This window comes from Bos mutus, chromosome 25, assembly GCF_027580195.1.
Source record: "Bos mutus isolate GX-2022 chromosome 25, NWIPB_WYAK_1.1, whole genome shotgun sequence".
NCBI classification, from domain to species: domain Eukaryota; kingdom Metazoa; phylum Chordata; class Mammalia; order Artiodactyla; family Bovidae; genus Bos; species Bos mutus.
The window spans coordinates 27,554,636-27,570,171 of record NC_091641.1 but is presented as its reverse complement, the minus strand read 5'-3'; the positions used below and the strand labels follow the sequence as shown (position 1 = coordinate 27,570,171).

The 15,536-nt window shown below is 50.8% G+C and overlaps 1 protein-coding gene across 3 annotated transcripts in view; it reads left to right on the top strand.

Annotated features, from left to right (window-relative positions):
- ABCC1 (ATP binding cassette subfamily C member 1 (ABCC1 blood group)) overlaps positions 1 to 15,536 on the top strand; it is a 152,161-nt gene that overhangs the window by 119,628 nt on the left and 16,997 nt on the right. For 2 of the 3 annotated variants that reach the window (XM_070363190.1, XM_070363188.1), the window contains 5 exons: positions 6,124 to 6,150; positions 8,926 to 9,016; positions 10,947 to 11,079; positions 13,292 to 13,499; positions 14,782 to 15,092. In XM_070363190.1, the coding sequence (XP_070219291.1) occupies positions 6,124 to 6,150; positions 8,926 to 9,016; positions 10,947 to 11,079; positions 13,292 to 13,499; positions 14,782 to 15,092 (770 nt within the window). The remainder of the gene's footprint in view (positions 1 to 6,123; positions 6,151 to 8,925; positions 9,017 to 10,946; positions 11,080 to 13,291; positions 13,500 to 14,781; positions 15,093 to 15,536) is intronic. The other variant, XM_070363189.1, reaches the window with a different exon arrangement.

The following is a 15,536-nucleotide window of genomic DNA, read 5'->3' as shown; positions in this document are numbered from 1 at the left end:
GAAACTAAGATCGCACTTGCCAAGTGGTGTGGCTAAACTAAAAGATTAAAACAAAAACGGGGTCTTGTCCCTCATGTGCCAGGGGCAGGCAGATCCCTGTCTCTGTGAATGCAGCTGAGCACTAAGAGAGCTATTTGCCATTCACTGATTTAGTCATTCAGTTGGTGCTCACCGAGCACTCAGTCATGTGTTTAACACTCGGTTGTTCTCCTAGGGCTACTGTAATGAGAGTCCCGCTAGCTTAAACAATGGGAGTGTGTTGTCTCACAGCCCTGGAGCCTGGACGTCTGAGATCAAGGTGGCGGCCTCCTGAGGGCCATGAGGGTGCCATGCCTGTCCCCCAGCATCTCGTGGTTGCTGGCGCTCTGTGGCATTCCTTGGCTTGCAGGAGCATCAGCCAGTTCTGCCTTCCTCTTCACATGGTGTTCTTTTTGTGTGCGTCTGTCTCCAGATCTCCCCTTCTTATGAGGCACCAGTTATATAGCATTAGGGTCCATCCTCAGGAGCTCATGTGAACAGTTAACATCCAGAGACCATGGCTGCACGTGCAGTTACATTCCTAGGTACTGGAGGTCAGAACTTCAATGTATGAATTTAGTTGGTGGGGGATGTAGTTTGGCCCTTAAACTAGTAGCGTTCTAGATTTGGGGGAGACAGAAGTGAGCAAGATCCAGGCAAGTCCTGCCCTCACGGAGCTCAGAGTCTAGTGGGAGAGAAAGGCAGCAGTCAGCCAATGGAAATGGTTCTGTGCAGCATTAAGTGCTGTGAAGGAGAGCACGTTGGGCAAGGGGCTGGAGAATTTGGGGGTTCAGGCACCTCGGGCAGCGTGGTCGGGGTTCCCTCTGTGGGGAGCAGTGTTGTGACGCAGGTGACAGCACAGGCCTCAGCCCGGCATGAGCTCAGTCTGTTCAAGGAACAGGGAAGAGGCCAGTGTGGCCACACCATGGTGGGCAAGGGCTGAGGGTGGGAGATGAGGCTGGCGAGGGGTTTACCCGTCCTGGTCTTTCAGCGTGAGGAGTTTGGGGTTTGTTCTCATTGCAGTTGGGAAGCCAATGAATGTCAGGGGGGGAGGGCCCACAGCCTGATTGCACAGCTTCATTCCTCTGGGTGAGAGTTTGCTGGAGTCCTTGTGGTTTGGGGTTTTGTTTTGTTTTTTAATGTGAGCCTTTTTTTTTTAAGTCTTTATTGACTTTGTTACAGTGTTGCTTCTGTTTCCTGTTTTGGTTTTTTGGCCCTAAGGCATGTAGGTTCTTAGCTCCCAAGCAGGGATGGAACCTGTACCCCTAGCATTAGAAGCAAAGTATTAACCACTGGACCACCAGGGAAGTCCCCCTGGTGCTGCTGCTGCTGCTAAGTCGCTTCAGTCGTGTCCGACTCTGTGCGACCCCATAGACGGCAGCCCACCAGGCTCCGCCATCCCTGGGATCCTCCAGGCAAGAACACTGGAGTGGGTGGCCATTTCCTTCTCCAATGCATGAACGTGAAAAGTGAAAGTGAAGTCGCTCAGTCGTGTCCGACTCTTAGTGGTTTTTAATAAGGCCTTTATAGAGATATAATTCACACATCATATGATTCAGTGAGTTTTAGAAATACTCCAGTATTTTATTTGTGCAGCCATCACCAAAATGAATTTCAGAACAGTCTCACCCCCTCGAGGAAACCTCACATCCATTGGCAGCCACTCCCCACTTCCTCCCTGCCCTCTAAGTCCTAGGCAACCACTTAATCTGCTTTTTTTCCTTCTGATTTTTGAGTTGTAATTGCTTCTGATTTGTAATTTACAAAGAGCACTGTGTAAATCTGAGGCATGGGATTTGACTTAGTACATCCTGAAATGTGACCACAAGAAGTTTAGTGTACATCCATCATTTCATAAAGACGCAAAAGTAAAGAAACAGAAAAAGAATTTTTTTTTCTATGATGAGATCTCTTAGTAATTACTAAGCAGTTTTAATTATATTAATGATGTACATTATATTTCTAGCACTTACTTATTTTATAACTGGCAGTTAGTGCCTCTTAGGAGAAGGCAATGGCACCCCACTCCAGTACTCTTGCCTGGAAAATCCCATGGACAGAGCAGCCTGGTGGGCTGCCGTCTATGGGGTCGCACAGAGTCGGACACGACTGAAGCGACTTAGCAGTGCCTCTTGACTACCTTCATCCAGTTCTTGCTCCCCCCACCATCTCTGGTGACTACAAATCTGGTCTTTGTTTCTATTTTGTTTTTAAAGCATAACTTACCTACAACACTGTGTTAGTTCCCAGTGTACAATATAGTGATTTGGTATTTCTATATGTCACAGTGGGCACCACACAGATCTCCTTTCTGTGTAGATTTGTCTTACTCTGAACATTTCTGTATGAACAGAATTCTTTTGTGACTGGCTTCTCTCACTTAGCATGACGTTTCTGAGGTCCGTCTGTGGAAGCTTGCATCAGCACTTCGTTTCTTCTGATTGTTGAATCATATTCCATGGTGTAGACACACCACATTTTATTTATCCATTCAACGGCTCATGAGCACTTGAGCTGTTTCCAGTTTTGGGCTGTTATGAATAGTGCTGCTGCGAACCCTAGAGGTTTTAAAAGAAAAGTATTTTCTTTCGCCAGCATGAGATAGCCAACTCTCCCTCTTAGTATTTTAACGCCCAATCGAATGAGTTTCTACATGTCTATGCTCCTGTGGTCGGAAAGTTCTGCTGTAAGTCTAACCAGCTCTCCTCTTGCTACAGAGTCTCCTTTCTTGGATTGTCTCTTAGCCCAAGTCAAGCCAAGGTCACACAAAGCATGGTAGCAATTTTCAAATAACTTACATTTCCCGCATCTGCTTGGTGGGCTATATTTAGGCAAAAATAACGCTCTGTGGATTATCTCAGTTTTTTTCCCCAGAATGAATTCCCTCTCTTCTCCCCATTCTATCCAGGTGAGTAATTATGGATTATCTCAGTTTTTTCCTCAGAATGAATTCTCTCTCTTCTCCCCATTCTATCCAGGTGAGCAAGGACAGTCCTTGCACCCTGTTGGCCACAGAAGGGATTTCTTTTTCCCCCTTCTCTTCGTCCCCAGCCACACACATATCCAAAGCAGATTATGCAGAACATGGGATGCTGCCAATTAAAAAATTTTTTGTGTGTGCACGTCAGCATTTAATTTTGGTGGTAAAAATACCATCCAGCGCCCTTGCACCGCTGTGGGGTCATTTCCCCAATTTAGCCACTCAGCACCCTGCAGGGCAGGTCACAAAGGTCCTCTGGGTCTAAAATAAAATTTGCTCTCTCCCCCCACCGTCTTTTCGCCTCTCTGGAGGGACCCTGGCGATAAGGCCTGGCGTCAGGGTCCAGTCTTGCTCAGCTGTGGCCAGTGCCAGTGACCTTGGATTTGTCTGAAACACATTTTTGGCTCCTTCTAAAGGGAAATTTTTGTTTCCGTGTTGGATTAATCACGTCTTTTGCAGAACACCCAGGCTGGAGGGCGAATGTTTGGTTTGGGGGAATTCTGTCTCTCAGATGGAGAATGGGAGCTAGGCTTGGGATGGGGGTGGGGTCGGGAGCGGGGGGTCGGGGGGGGGCTACTGACTCCCTTCCTGGCAATATGCCTTATCCTGTTTCTAGGAGACTTTCTATTTGTTGGCAAAGAGATTGACAAAGTAGTTCATTAACCTTTGTACCTGAAAGGTATAGAACATTTTTATTTACTCTGGTGACTTTATTAGGAACCTAAAACCTAGAATGGCAGTTTGCAAACATTTGTGCCTCCTGGGGACACTTGGCAATGTCTGCAGATGTGTTTGGTTGTCATAACGAGGGAGGGGGGCACCCCTGGCATCTTATCAGGAGAGACCAAGGATGCTGCTAAACACTCTGCCATGCACAGGGCAGCCGCCTCTGCCCTGCCCCTGCCACCCCCCAGGAGCAGAGAATCACCCCGCTACGATGTCAGTGGTGCCGAGGGTGTGGAAGCCGCTCTGCTTTGACTTCTTTCTGCCCAGGCTCTTCCTTTGTTATCTTGGGAGAAAGACCTTGACTCCAGCAATGTGACCGCTTTTCGAAACCTTATTCCAGTCTTATTCTCTCAACCTTGTCACTCAGTCGTTTTCCCCTCTTTTCCGTACTTTTGGTGAACTTTTTTTAACCTGATTATAAAATCAATATGTGCTGCTTGTAGACCACGGCAAACGCTAGAAAAGCTCCAAGAAGCAGCAAAAAGAACGTGCTTCAGCTCTCCCACCGCCACGAGGGGAGCTGCCCTGGCGTTTGGCCTGTTTCCCACCTGTCGTTTTCGTTTAGGACCCTTTTCCTCGGGTGCGTTTTTGTCGCCAGTTTTCCTGCCCCTCTTTTTTGTTTCTTTTCTTCACACTAGGTCCCAGGTGCCTCCCCTTGCTGCAAAAGTCAGTCGTAAGCTCCGAACAGCAGCTGGAGAGCCCGTCAGACTGACGGCTCATTCCTCCCCTCTGTCCTCAGCGTCCGTGTTTCTTCCCCTTTTGAGTCTGAAGAACTTGCAGGGCTGAGGCGGGAGGCTCGGGCCGGGTGATGCAGCCAGTCGATTCCGTTTTTGGTCAGAAACCCGGCATTGCCTGTAGAGCAGTGACTTGAATTCTTCCCTCAAGGGGGAAGCTTGCCTGCTGGCTCTTGCCCAGGCAGAGTTCCAGAACCTTCTTGAGAATAAACAGCAAGCCTGCGAGTTGCCAGCCTTGAGGATGAGCGGCCAGCCGAACACACGGCCCAGGCAGCGCTTGTGTGGTTCAAGGGCCAGGAGGTGCCTGGTTACCAGCATCACAGCCCCGTCCCCTGGTGCTCGGAAGCCCTCAAGGGAGAGCCCGTTGGGTTATAAGTCTTATGTCTTTGCTTCTGGATTATTTTACGTGATCCTCCCTCTCCCAACTCCCCCACCCCCGCACCATTCATATTTTCTCCTTACCTGGCTTTCTGTTTCTCTGTAGCATTTAATGCTGCCTCACGGTAAATTCTGGATCTGCTACCTTATAGTCTCTTTCTCTCCCTTGGAATCCAAGCTCTGTGAGGGCTTTTGGTCACCTCTGTGTCCCCAAGACTGAGAACAGTGCCTGGCACATCACAGATACACAGAGAGTGTGTTTAAATAAGTGAATGAATGAGTTACATCTTTATTATTTAAGGCATGTCCTGCGTAATGGTTGGACAATAACACAGCTGTGTGTATACCCCAGATTGGGAACAACTGTGAGCTGATTTTACACATTTCTCTCAGGGCTGGTTCAGAAACCAGCTTTGTGGACTTGGGCTATGACATGGCATCACTGTGTCTGATACGGTGCCTCTTCCGGCATTGGAAGGTCATCTCTGCTTGTTCACGTGGCCATTCATTTGTTAATCTGTCCATCTGCTTCTCTGCTGTGTGCCACGGGGACATCTGGTACTTGAGCTACCATGTGGAATGGTGCCCCGTGGATTGTGCAGTGCACATCCTGTGCAACCCCACATGGCCATCAGATGCACAAAGTGCTGGGGATAGAGTGGTAGATAAGACCTTGGAAAGCGTTGGAGACAAACGCTAAGTAATCAAGGGCATCACGGTGCTAAACATGTGAAGGAGGTGAGCCTGGGGAGTTGGAAGGACCCTGAGATGGGTCCCTGTCCTAGCCTGGGAAGGTCCAAGATGATATCTGAGCTGAGTCACCACCCCTTCCCCCTTCTCTCTACGTGGAACTGGCTCAGAGCAAGGTGCTCGTGCCCTTGAAGAAGCAAAGACTGTGGACTGGCTAGGGGCCTGTGCCACCTCCTGGCTGGCACGCCTGCCCTTCACACTGTAATACTTTCTCTCTCTCTCCCTCTGCTGCCTGGAAAACAGGCGTGAAGACAGAAGGTCAGTCTGCATTTTTCTAGCTTGTCTTATGTTTGAACACTTACAGCTTTTAGAGAAGGGAGCCGGCCCCAGGCAGTACTGTTCTTGTCAGGGATACACCCAGATCACGTGGGACGGGGAAACCGAGGCGCAAATGCAACAGGTCCCTTAGCTGTCCTTGCCCCTCACCTTTAAGGAAAAACATTCATCCACCCTCTCTGGGCATTTAAATGGGGGTCTCACGGGGAGGGTTCTTTTGCCTTGGTTCTTAACACTTTCTTGGGTCTTGTGAATTCCTAGGCATCAACGTGGTGGATGAGGAGGAAGGTCAGTGACAGCGGGTTGGAGTTGGCTGTGCCTGCAGCGCGAGGCTGCACATGACTTGTCTTGCTGCTGCATGCCTGAGGAGGGGCCCTTGAATGTCTGCATTTCCATCCCTTTCCGTCATTCATCCAGCATTTATTGGGCACCTACTGTGTGCCAGCTTTGTGGTTGTCCCTTGGGGATACAGATAGAATCTCCCCATCTCTCACTGGTCAACTGAGTGACCTTGACTAAGCTGTATTGTCGCAGGTCAGATGACCACAGCCAGGGAGCCTTGAAAGAGATCCTGGTTTTGAAATGCCCAGCACCCAGTAGGTAGAAGATGCATGGTAACAGTTTGGTTATTACGATCCCACCCACACCTCCTGGGCATGATTAAGACCCAAGCACAGGGTGATGAGCCCTTCATGGAGTAGCTGCAGGTGCCAGAGGTGGCATGTCTTCTAGAAGAACTTGAGCGGGAAAGGCTGCCCAGTCTTCCTCTAGTGACAGAAAGGCATGAACTGGCCCCAGAGCAGACCCATGCCTCCTGCCTTCCAGAGCCAGCAGTGTGTGGCTGGGGGTTCACACCGAGGCCCCTTTTGACAGCGACTGAAGCTGATTTTGGCCACTTAAACAAGGGTGTTTACCAGAAAGATTCCAAGTAGCAAAAGGAAATCAAAAGCAGACAGCAGAAATCAAAGGCAAAAGTGGATGATCAAGACTTGGGCATTGGGAGCTCTGGACATGAGACTCCTTTGGGGACAGAGCAGTTGTACAGATCTTTGGTCCTTGTGGAGCCACCACTCAAGTCCTCTGGGGGAGGGGTCCTGATGGGCTGACCTTCGGCAGGTTCCCCCTTGGCTGGGAAGCCTGGGCATCCTGGGAGACAGGTCTGGGAGACTGGGGAAGTGGGCAAGTCCCCTGCAAAGAACAGGATGATGCAGCGCACACATTCCCTTTCTCCTCCTGGGACTCACGGTCCCTCCCTTGCAGACAAAGGTTTTCCAGCTGCCCCAGTTGGTGTATCGCCAGTGGGCTAATAGGGTTTTGATGAAGAGGCCACCATGGAGACCACTGTAAGGACCTCCACTCTCTGTGAAGCAGGAGGGGGGGAGGCTCAGGTTTCCAGAGGGTGCCTGGGCAGCTGGGCAGGGGGCTCTCTGAAGCTGAAGTACCTGCTGAAAGACGGGGGTCTCTGGGAGTGTTGTAAAGCACCCCCACCCCCGCACAGCGGAAGACAGTCAAGGTCAGGCTTGGGCCCCAGTGCTTTGCATGTGTGTGTGCTCTGTCTGCAGGCCGCTGCATGGGAAGTCCTGCCTGTTATCACTCTTCATTTTCATTTGTTTTAGTTTTAATTTTTTCCCAATTAAAAAAAAGATGCTGATTTTAAAGGAAACATTTAAAGCAGTGATTCTCAGTCGTGGATGTGCCCCAGATTTATCTATGGGACAGGTTTAAAAATGCACATAACAGTAAGCACCATGTCCTCTCTTCCATTCACCAAGCGCGGTGTCATTTCTTCCTCCTGCTCATGGGGGCTGGTGCTGCTGTTCCTCCCATTCTGCAGATGTGGAAAGTGAGCCCAGAGAGGTTCATTGCTTCCCCAGTTCACACAGCTAAGAGGTGAGCGAGCACTTCCCACGCATCCCAGCCCCCTGACTGCTCGCAGCGTGGGGTTGGCCTCCTTGGCAGAGTCAGTGCAGGGACCAGGGCCGGCCCCAGGGAATGATTCACGCACGGCCAAGATTGGGAATCACCGGCTCAGGGCCCCCCCATCAGCCCAGGAACGACCCCCAGCCCTGCTTCCTTGCCATCCTCTGTCACTTCCCATGGTTGTTGCCTGAGAGAGTCACTCTTTCTGGATTCTGCTTTAATTCATGTCGCATCAGCATGTTGGCCGGGTTCGCTGCCGGCTGTGTATTCATACCCTTTCATAACTTCTCTCCTGCATCCTCTGCCTGGGTCAGCCCTTCGGAGTCCTACGTTACGTTCTCTCTCCTGCTCTCTGTCTCCCGGCACCAAAGAGTGAGGAAGTCAGTGCAGAGTGGGCGGTAATAAACATATCCCTGACTTGTCAGAAGATTAAAGGAGATAATGTATTTCAGCAGAGTGCAGCGGCTGACACTGAATAAATGTCAGTGAGACAGTCAGTCCGCTGTCTCTAAGGTGACAGGGATCAGTGTTAATGCTGGGCGGATACTTCCTGGCATTGGAGCAGATATCCGGCTGGTGTGCCCATGGTGCCTGTATCAGTTGTTGAAATAGTTCCGTTTTACTGGGAGAACAGCCACTGCCCCAGCAGTCCCAGGTAACCCCTTACCCCGATCTTCAGGACCTCCCCTTGATCCTGCAACCAATGGGTTAACCGCTTGTCTGGGGGCGCCTGGCACTCCAGTGTCTGATGCCCTTGTCCATAGGAGTTGTTATTTATTTGGGGTTTCACCCCTGTCTGGGATGCTTGGGGACCAGAAAAGTGTGTCCTTTCCCCTGCATGGTTCATTTGTATCCTGACCCCATGAGCCAGGCTGCACACAGCCAAGAGACCATCAGCAGAACTGGATTTTGCTGGTCGCTGCTGGCACAGGGTACTTACTCAGGGCTCTTGAGATGGTTGCAAAACACCATCCCTATCCCCAAGAGAGCTGGCCAGCCGGGAAGCCTGTCTGTGGCCGCTGCAAAGCAGATTTTGCCTTCTGAGCTTCCTGGTGGCCAGGTTGTCTGCCATCTCCCCACACGGTGACAGGTGTTGGTGTCCAGCCCTTGAAATCACCATCCGCCCCCTCCTCTTTCTGCCAGGATTAGCAGGTGTCGGCGGTCCAGGGAAGGAGGTGAAACAGATGGAGAACGGCATGCTGGTGACAGACACTGCAGGGAAGCAAATGCAGAGGTGAGGTGGAGCAGGCTGGGGGACCCTGTGGATTTTCCCGGCACCACGTGTCTCCCCCTGCCAGCGGGGAGGGTGGAGGAACAGGGTGTCCGCAGCAAGGCTCACCGCCAAAAAAAAAGCCTTTAGCTTCTGATTCCCCGGCCCCCCCACCCCGAATCCTGGCGGAACCTCACTTCCCAGAGAGCAGAGGCCCAAAGGGGAAGCCTCGTTGTGCTCCTGCCAGGGGGCATGGCTCACACAGGCCTCACGGTTGGATTTAACCATCCGTCTGCACTTCTGACACTCAAGGTCCCTACATGGCGTGGCTCTTTGCTCAAGTCACTCAGCAGGGCCTGGAATGTTGAGGCTATAAGAACCAACAGCCAATTCAAAATAGTCACAGTAACAATAACAGCTGCGTTTTATGTGCCATTAGGAGCCAGGCGCAGTGCCAAGTCCTGTATAGTCCATAAACCTGGAGGTAGTTTCTCTCATCTTCCCATTTTACAGGTGGGCAGACTGAGAGCTGTCCACAGGCCATACAGCCAGAGAGAAGCCAGGCTTGACTATTTGAACCCGAGTTCAGCCTCTGAGCCAGTGCTCCTAAGTTTTATGCTTTGGTGCTTTAAAGAAGGTTGCTTTTGGTCAGATCATAGGGTAATTGGAGGAGCGGCATTGACCTGTTGGTGTCTTGGTTTCCTCCGTTGTCGAATGGGGTCTTTGGTGCCCCTGCCGTGTAGGATTGTAGGAAGGCCTCTGTGATATGGCATGTGGGCACTTAGAACCGTGCCGCCTGCCTTCGGCGCTCAGTAAATGCCGCTCAGTTATTATTTAGGTGAGCTGGAGCTGCCTGGGGTTACTTCTTTTGGGGTGGGGGGATTTCACAGACATGGGCTGGGAAGAAAATGAGCTTGAGCATCTGTGCCCCTCAGAACCCTGCCCACAGTCCCCTCCTGGGCCCAGCTGTGTGTTGTACACGGCACACTTCTTCTCTGCTGGGGCAACAGTCAGGGTGTGAGCTCGGCGTGTGTGTGCAGCACTCATAACAGTGCCTCGCCTGGAGCATGCGGGGGGCTGAAGGGGCACTGCCCTGTTCTGTGCAGGCGGCTAGCATAAGGTAAGAATTGGCTGAGATGGGGCAGGCGCCTGCAGGCAGTCCTGGGATGTTGGAGCAGGTGACCACAGGACGCTTGCTGTAGCACACCATGGGTGGACGGAGCAGAAACACACAGAAACTGGGTATTCATTTTTCTATTGCCGTGTAACAAGTGGTCACAAGCTTAGTGGTTTGTCATCTCAGTTCCTGTGGGTCGGGGTGTCTGGGCACAGCTTAGCTGGCTCCTCTGCTCAGGGTCCCTCAAAAGCTGTACCCCAGGCATCAGCCAGGCTGGGGTCTCAGCTGAAGGCTCGTCTGGGGAAGGATCCTCTTCCAAACGCACGAGGCTTCTGGCAGGACGTGGTTCCTCAGTCATAAATGGCCGCATCCTGGAGGACCCCTCCGTCCCCAGCTCCCTGGGCCTCTCCCACCTCCACACTCACTGCATCGGGGCAGACAAACCAAAAAGGCAGTAGAGTTGACTACAAGATGGAAGTTGTACGCCATCCCTTTGCTCATGTGGATTTGAGCCGTGTGCACATGCAGACACATATGAACATAACCCCACGTCGTCCCGCAAGCACACACTTCCCCAGGGAGGAAAGCTGTCTGGGTGATGGTCTGTCATGATCCTCATAAAGCTGATGAGCACGGGGTAGGGATGGAGAGGAGATGCTTTTGGAATAAAATCTGCCTAAAGGAATAGTTCTCCCATGGGATCCTGGGGCCAGACCCCTCCTCTATGAGTCTCCTCTACATTATCAGGAGTGTGAACGAGGCCTGGTGCTTAGGGCGAGGTCACCGACCCTGCCCAGGGCCTTCATCTGGGGGACACCGTGTGCCTTGCTTCCCCAGGCAGCTCAGCAGCTCCTCCTCCTACAGCGGGGATGTGAGCCGGCATCACACCAGCACCGCCGAGCTGCGGAAGCCCGGGCCCACGGAGGAGACCTGGAAGCTCGTGGAGGCGGACAAGGCTCAGACGGGGCAGGTGAGGACGGCGGTCAGGTCACTGTGCGTCTGCAGGGGCTGGGCCCTGGGCGGGGTGCTGTGGTCATCTTGGCTTATGTCTTCCTCCCCAGGAGGCTTGCAAAGGTACTGTTTTAAGCGCTGGAAACCAGCTGGAAACCAGGGTGGAGGGCCAAGGTGACTTGCCACAGGTCACGGCTGGTGAGCAACGGAGCTGGGATGTGAACCCAACACTCAGACTCCAGGGTTGGCATCTGTAGTCTCTGCCTGCCTGACCGCTGCCTCCTTTGAGCAGCTGGGGCCTTGGTGGCCATAGATGACGTGATGCCTTGAATCCAGGCTGCAGCCTCACAGGGGTCAGCTGTGTGTGGGTTGGTTTCAAGTCATCACAGACGCAGCCCTGAAGAACATTAATTGTGTCATCAGAAAAGATTATCTTTCACTTCTTTTTATTTTCTATATTTGCCCTTATTACAGGCAGATCTTGTTTGATGGCACTTGGCTTTGTTGCACTTCACAAATGCTGTGTTTTACAAATTGAAGGTGTGTGGCAGTCTTGTGTTGAACATCAGTGCCATTTTCCCAGCAGCATTTGCTCACGTTGGCTCTCTGTGCCACATTTTGGTAGTTCTTGGAATATTTCAAACTTTATCATTATTATAGTCTGTTATTATATAAAATATTATATTTGTTATTGTTATACTATGTTGGCATTATAATATTTGTGATCTTTGATGTTACTACTATAACTCACCGAAGACCTAAATTATTATTAGCACTTTTTAGCAACCAAGTATTTTTTAATTAAGGTGTGTGCATTGTGTTTCTAGTCATAGTGCTATTGCACACTTAATAGACTTCAGTATAGCATAAATATAGCTTTTTATATGCACCAGGAAACTGGAAAATTCATGTGACTCAGTTTATCGGGATATTTGATTTATTGTAGTAGTCTGGAACCAAGCCTACAAGTGTCTGAGGTGTGCCTGTTGATCAGTGAGAAGGTCTCAGCTGGGGCTTTGTTTTTAATACCTGTCTTAGTCCCTTTGGGCTGCTATTAACAGAAGACCATGGTACAGGTGGCTTAGAAACAACATACATTTATTGCTCATAATTCTGGATGTTGGCAAGTCCGGGATCATGGCGCCAGCAGATTCCATGTCTGGTGAGAGAGCTCCCTGGTTTATAAATGGCCATCCTCTCACAGCGTCCTCATATGACAGACGGGTGAGGGATCCCTTTTATAAGGGCACTAATCCCATTTATGAGGAGTCCACCCTCATGAAAAGCCGATGTGACAGGGAGCGCACACACAGGGAAAGATACCCGGAGTTTGCCAAATCCACAGCACGCAGGTTGGGTGTCAGGCTGACTCAGAGCGCACTGCACCCAGCCGTGGTGTGCAGCTGCGCTTTGAGTGACCACGTGTAAATTACATGGACCCCACGCGGGGCTCCACAGGAGACACCGGAGTAAAAGAGGCCCCTGGCTGTCACTCCATGGAGCTGGGAAACAGGCTGAGCAAGCACCAAGCACTTAGAGGCCAGTTGTGACAGGCAGGAATTGGTGTTGAGTGTTCAGAGGACTGAGGGTGTGGGGAGTAGATGTGACACTTGGTCATGGTTGCTAGGCAACATGTCCCCTCTTCCCATTTTCTTCAAACTCTTCGATGCCTTCCTGATAGTCCTGGAGTAAAACCTAATCCTGTCCAAGATCTCTCGGGTCCTGTGTGGTGCAGCCACTCCCTGTTCTCCAGCTTTACTGTGCTCCAGCTATCCTTGCCTCCTTTCTGCTTCCCTCCTACCTCAGGGCCTTTGCACGTGTTTGTCCCTGTGCTTGGAATGCTTTTTTTATTTTTCATTTTCACCTGGTTAATTCTTTGATGTCCTTTCCTTATGGAAACCTCCTCTGATTCCTCTCCACCCTGGGTTAAGTCAGGATACCCAGTTATACATTCCCGTGGAATCATGTGCCACTTCCAGCCCTTCTTTGGGATTATACATTTATCTGGGCAGTTATTTGATGAAAGCCTGTGTCACTGCTGAACTGGAAGTTCCATGAGGGCAGAAACCTTTGCTTCTGCTGATTTCTTTGCCAAGTAACTAAGGGGAAAGGGATTATAGGCTTGAGAATAGGTGGGGGCTGTGGACTGCACAGGGTCTGTTGAGGCTGCTGACCTTGGGTAGGCATGGCTGGGGGTGTGTTCTGTAAGGTGCCTTCTCTCCTGGTCTCAGGTCAAGCTCTCCGTGTACTGGGACTACATGAAAGCGATTGGACTTTTCATCTCCTTTCTGAGCATCTTCCTTTTCCTGTGTAACCACGTGGCTTCCCTGGTCTCTAACTATTGGCTCAGTCTCTGGACGGATGACCCCATTGTCAACGGGACCCAGGAGCACACGCAAGTCCGGCTGAGTGTCTATGGAGCCCTGGGCATTTCACAAGGTGAGCCTCCCTTGCCCCTCACCTGCTGTTGGCACTTGGAGCCACTTCTATTTCTTGTTAATAGAATCAGGTCCCCCAATTTGTCAGGATTTAGACCCACAAACCAAGCCAAATACACATGAACACTAACTATCACATAATAGACACTCAGATATTTGTAGAATGAACGTTTCTCGAATGCTCTGTTTCGTGTGGCTCTAGGAGACAGAGGGGAAGGGAGCTCCACCGTGCCTATTTTGCAGATGAGTTAAGTTGAGAAACAGAAGGTGATTAAGGACCCTTGCCCCTCATTTTTCTGGCAGGGTGATGGAGTTTCTGTGAAGTCCTGTTTGTGGACTTTTGCCTTCTGCCCAAAGATGGGAATTAGTTTCTACTTGTGGTTCGTAACGCAGGCAGTGCTACCCTCACGTCTAGAAATACTTAGAGTTTAGTCATATCTAGAGATACTTGGAGTTGGCACAACTTCCCCACGGGGGCAGGTGCTGCTGGGATCTAGAGGCCAGATGTTGCTAGACGTCCTGCAGTGCCCAGCGTGGCCTCCACAATGGAGGATGGTGCAGCCTCAGAGGTTAACAGGGAGGATGCTGAGAAATCCTCTGTATACCCTTCCTGTGGTCCCGAAAAGATCCCCAGGCACAGCAGCATTACCAGTGATAGCTAACGTTGACAGCACTTACTTGGTGTCTGGTTCTGTTGTAAACACTTCACAGTGTTTTATTTTACTTTTGCAGCAGTCGCATGAGGTAGGAGCTCATTTTTCTTTGTTTTAGAGATGCAGAAACTGAGGCCCAGAAGGGTTTAGTAAGTTGCCCAAAGTCACACAGCTTATTCATGGCAGAGCTGGCACTGAGCAAGGTAGTGTGGCTCAGAGCCCACCCTCTTCTTCCTGAGGGCAAAGGAGTTCACCCACCTGAGCTTCAGTTGAGCTTCCCTGGTGGCTTAGCTGGTAAAGAATCCGCCTGCAATGCGGAATACCTGGGTTCGATCTCTGGGTTGGGAAGATTCCCCTGGAGAAAGGAGAGGCTACCCAAGCCAGTATTCTTCCATATTGTAACATGGGTACTAATAGAACATACACAGGGTCCTCAAAAGGATTAGATGCACATAAAAGACACGGTGAGTTTTGCACATAGTATGTGCTGGGTTAATAATAGCCACCATTGTGGTTGTTACTAGAAGCTGGGAGTCCAGGCTGCTTTGTCCACACAGTCACATGGCTCCTTGCCCCTGCCCCCGCTCGGTCCCTCTCCTGCCATGGAGTTTGACGCGAGAGTGTTTGTAGGTATCACGGTGTTCGGCTACTCCATGGCCGTGTCCATCGGGGGCATCTTCGCCTCCCGCCGCCTGCACCTGGACCTACTGCATAACGTCCTCCGGTCGCCCATAAGCTTCTTCGAGCGGACCCCCAGCGGGAACTTGGTGAACCGCTTCTCCAAGGAGCTGGACACGGTGGACTCGATGATCCCGCAGGTCATCAAGATGTTCATGGGCTCCCTGTTCAATGTCATCGGCGCCTGCATCATCATCCTGCTGGCCACGCCCATGGCTGCCGTCATCATCCCACCCCTGGGCCTCATCTACTTCTTCGTGCAGGTGAGAGATGGGTCCTGGGGTCCAGGATGAGCCCTGCTGTGTATCGCTGTCCCACGAGAACCATTTAAGTTTAAATGGTTTAAACTTTTTATTTTACTTTTAACTTAAATGGGGACCATTTAAGTTTCCCCAGCGTGAGGCTGTGGAGGATGTCTCAGAGGAGGGTTAAGGTTTGTTTTTGTCAGTCTTGATTACCTAAGTTGGTGGTTTTCAGTTTGCAATAACCAGACATCCTTTTTTCCTAATAATAAGGATTTTATTAAGCTGAAAGTTTTAAAAGGAAATAAGTTACAGCCATGAAGAAGTGACGGAGAAGGCAATGGCACCCCATTTCAGTACTCTTGCCTGGAAAATCCCATGGACGGAGGAGCCTGATAGGCTGCAGTCCATGGGGTCGCTAAGAGTCAGACACGACTGAGCAACTTCACTTTCACTTTTCTCTTT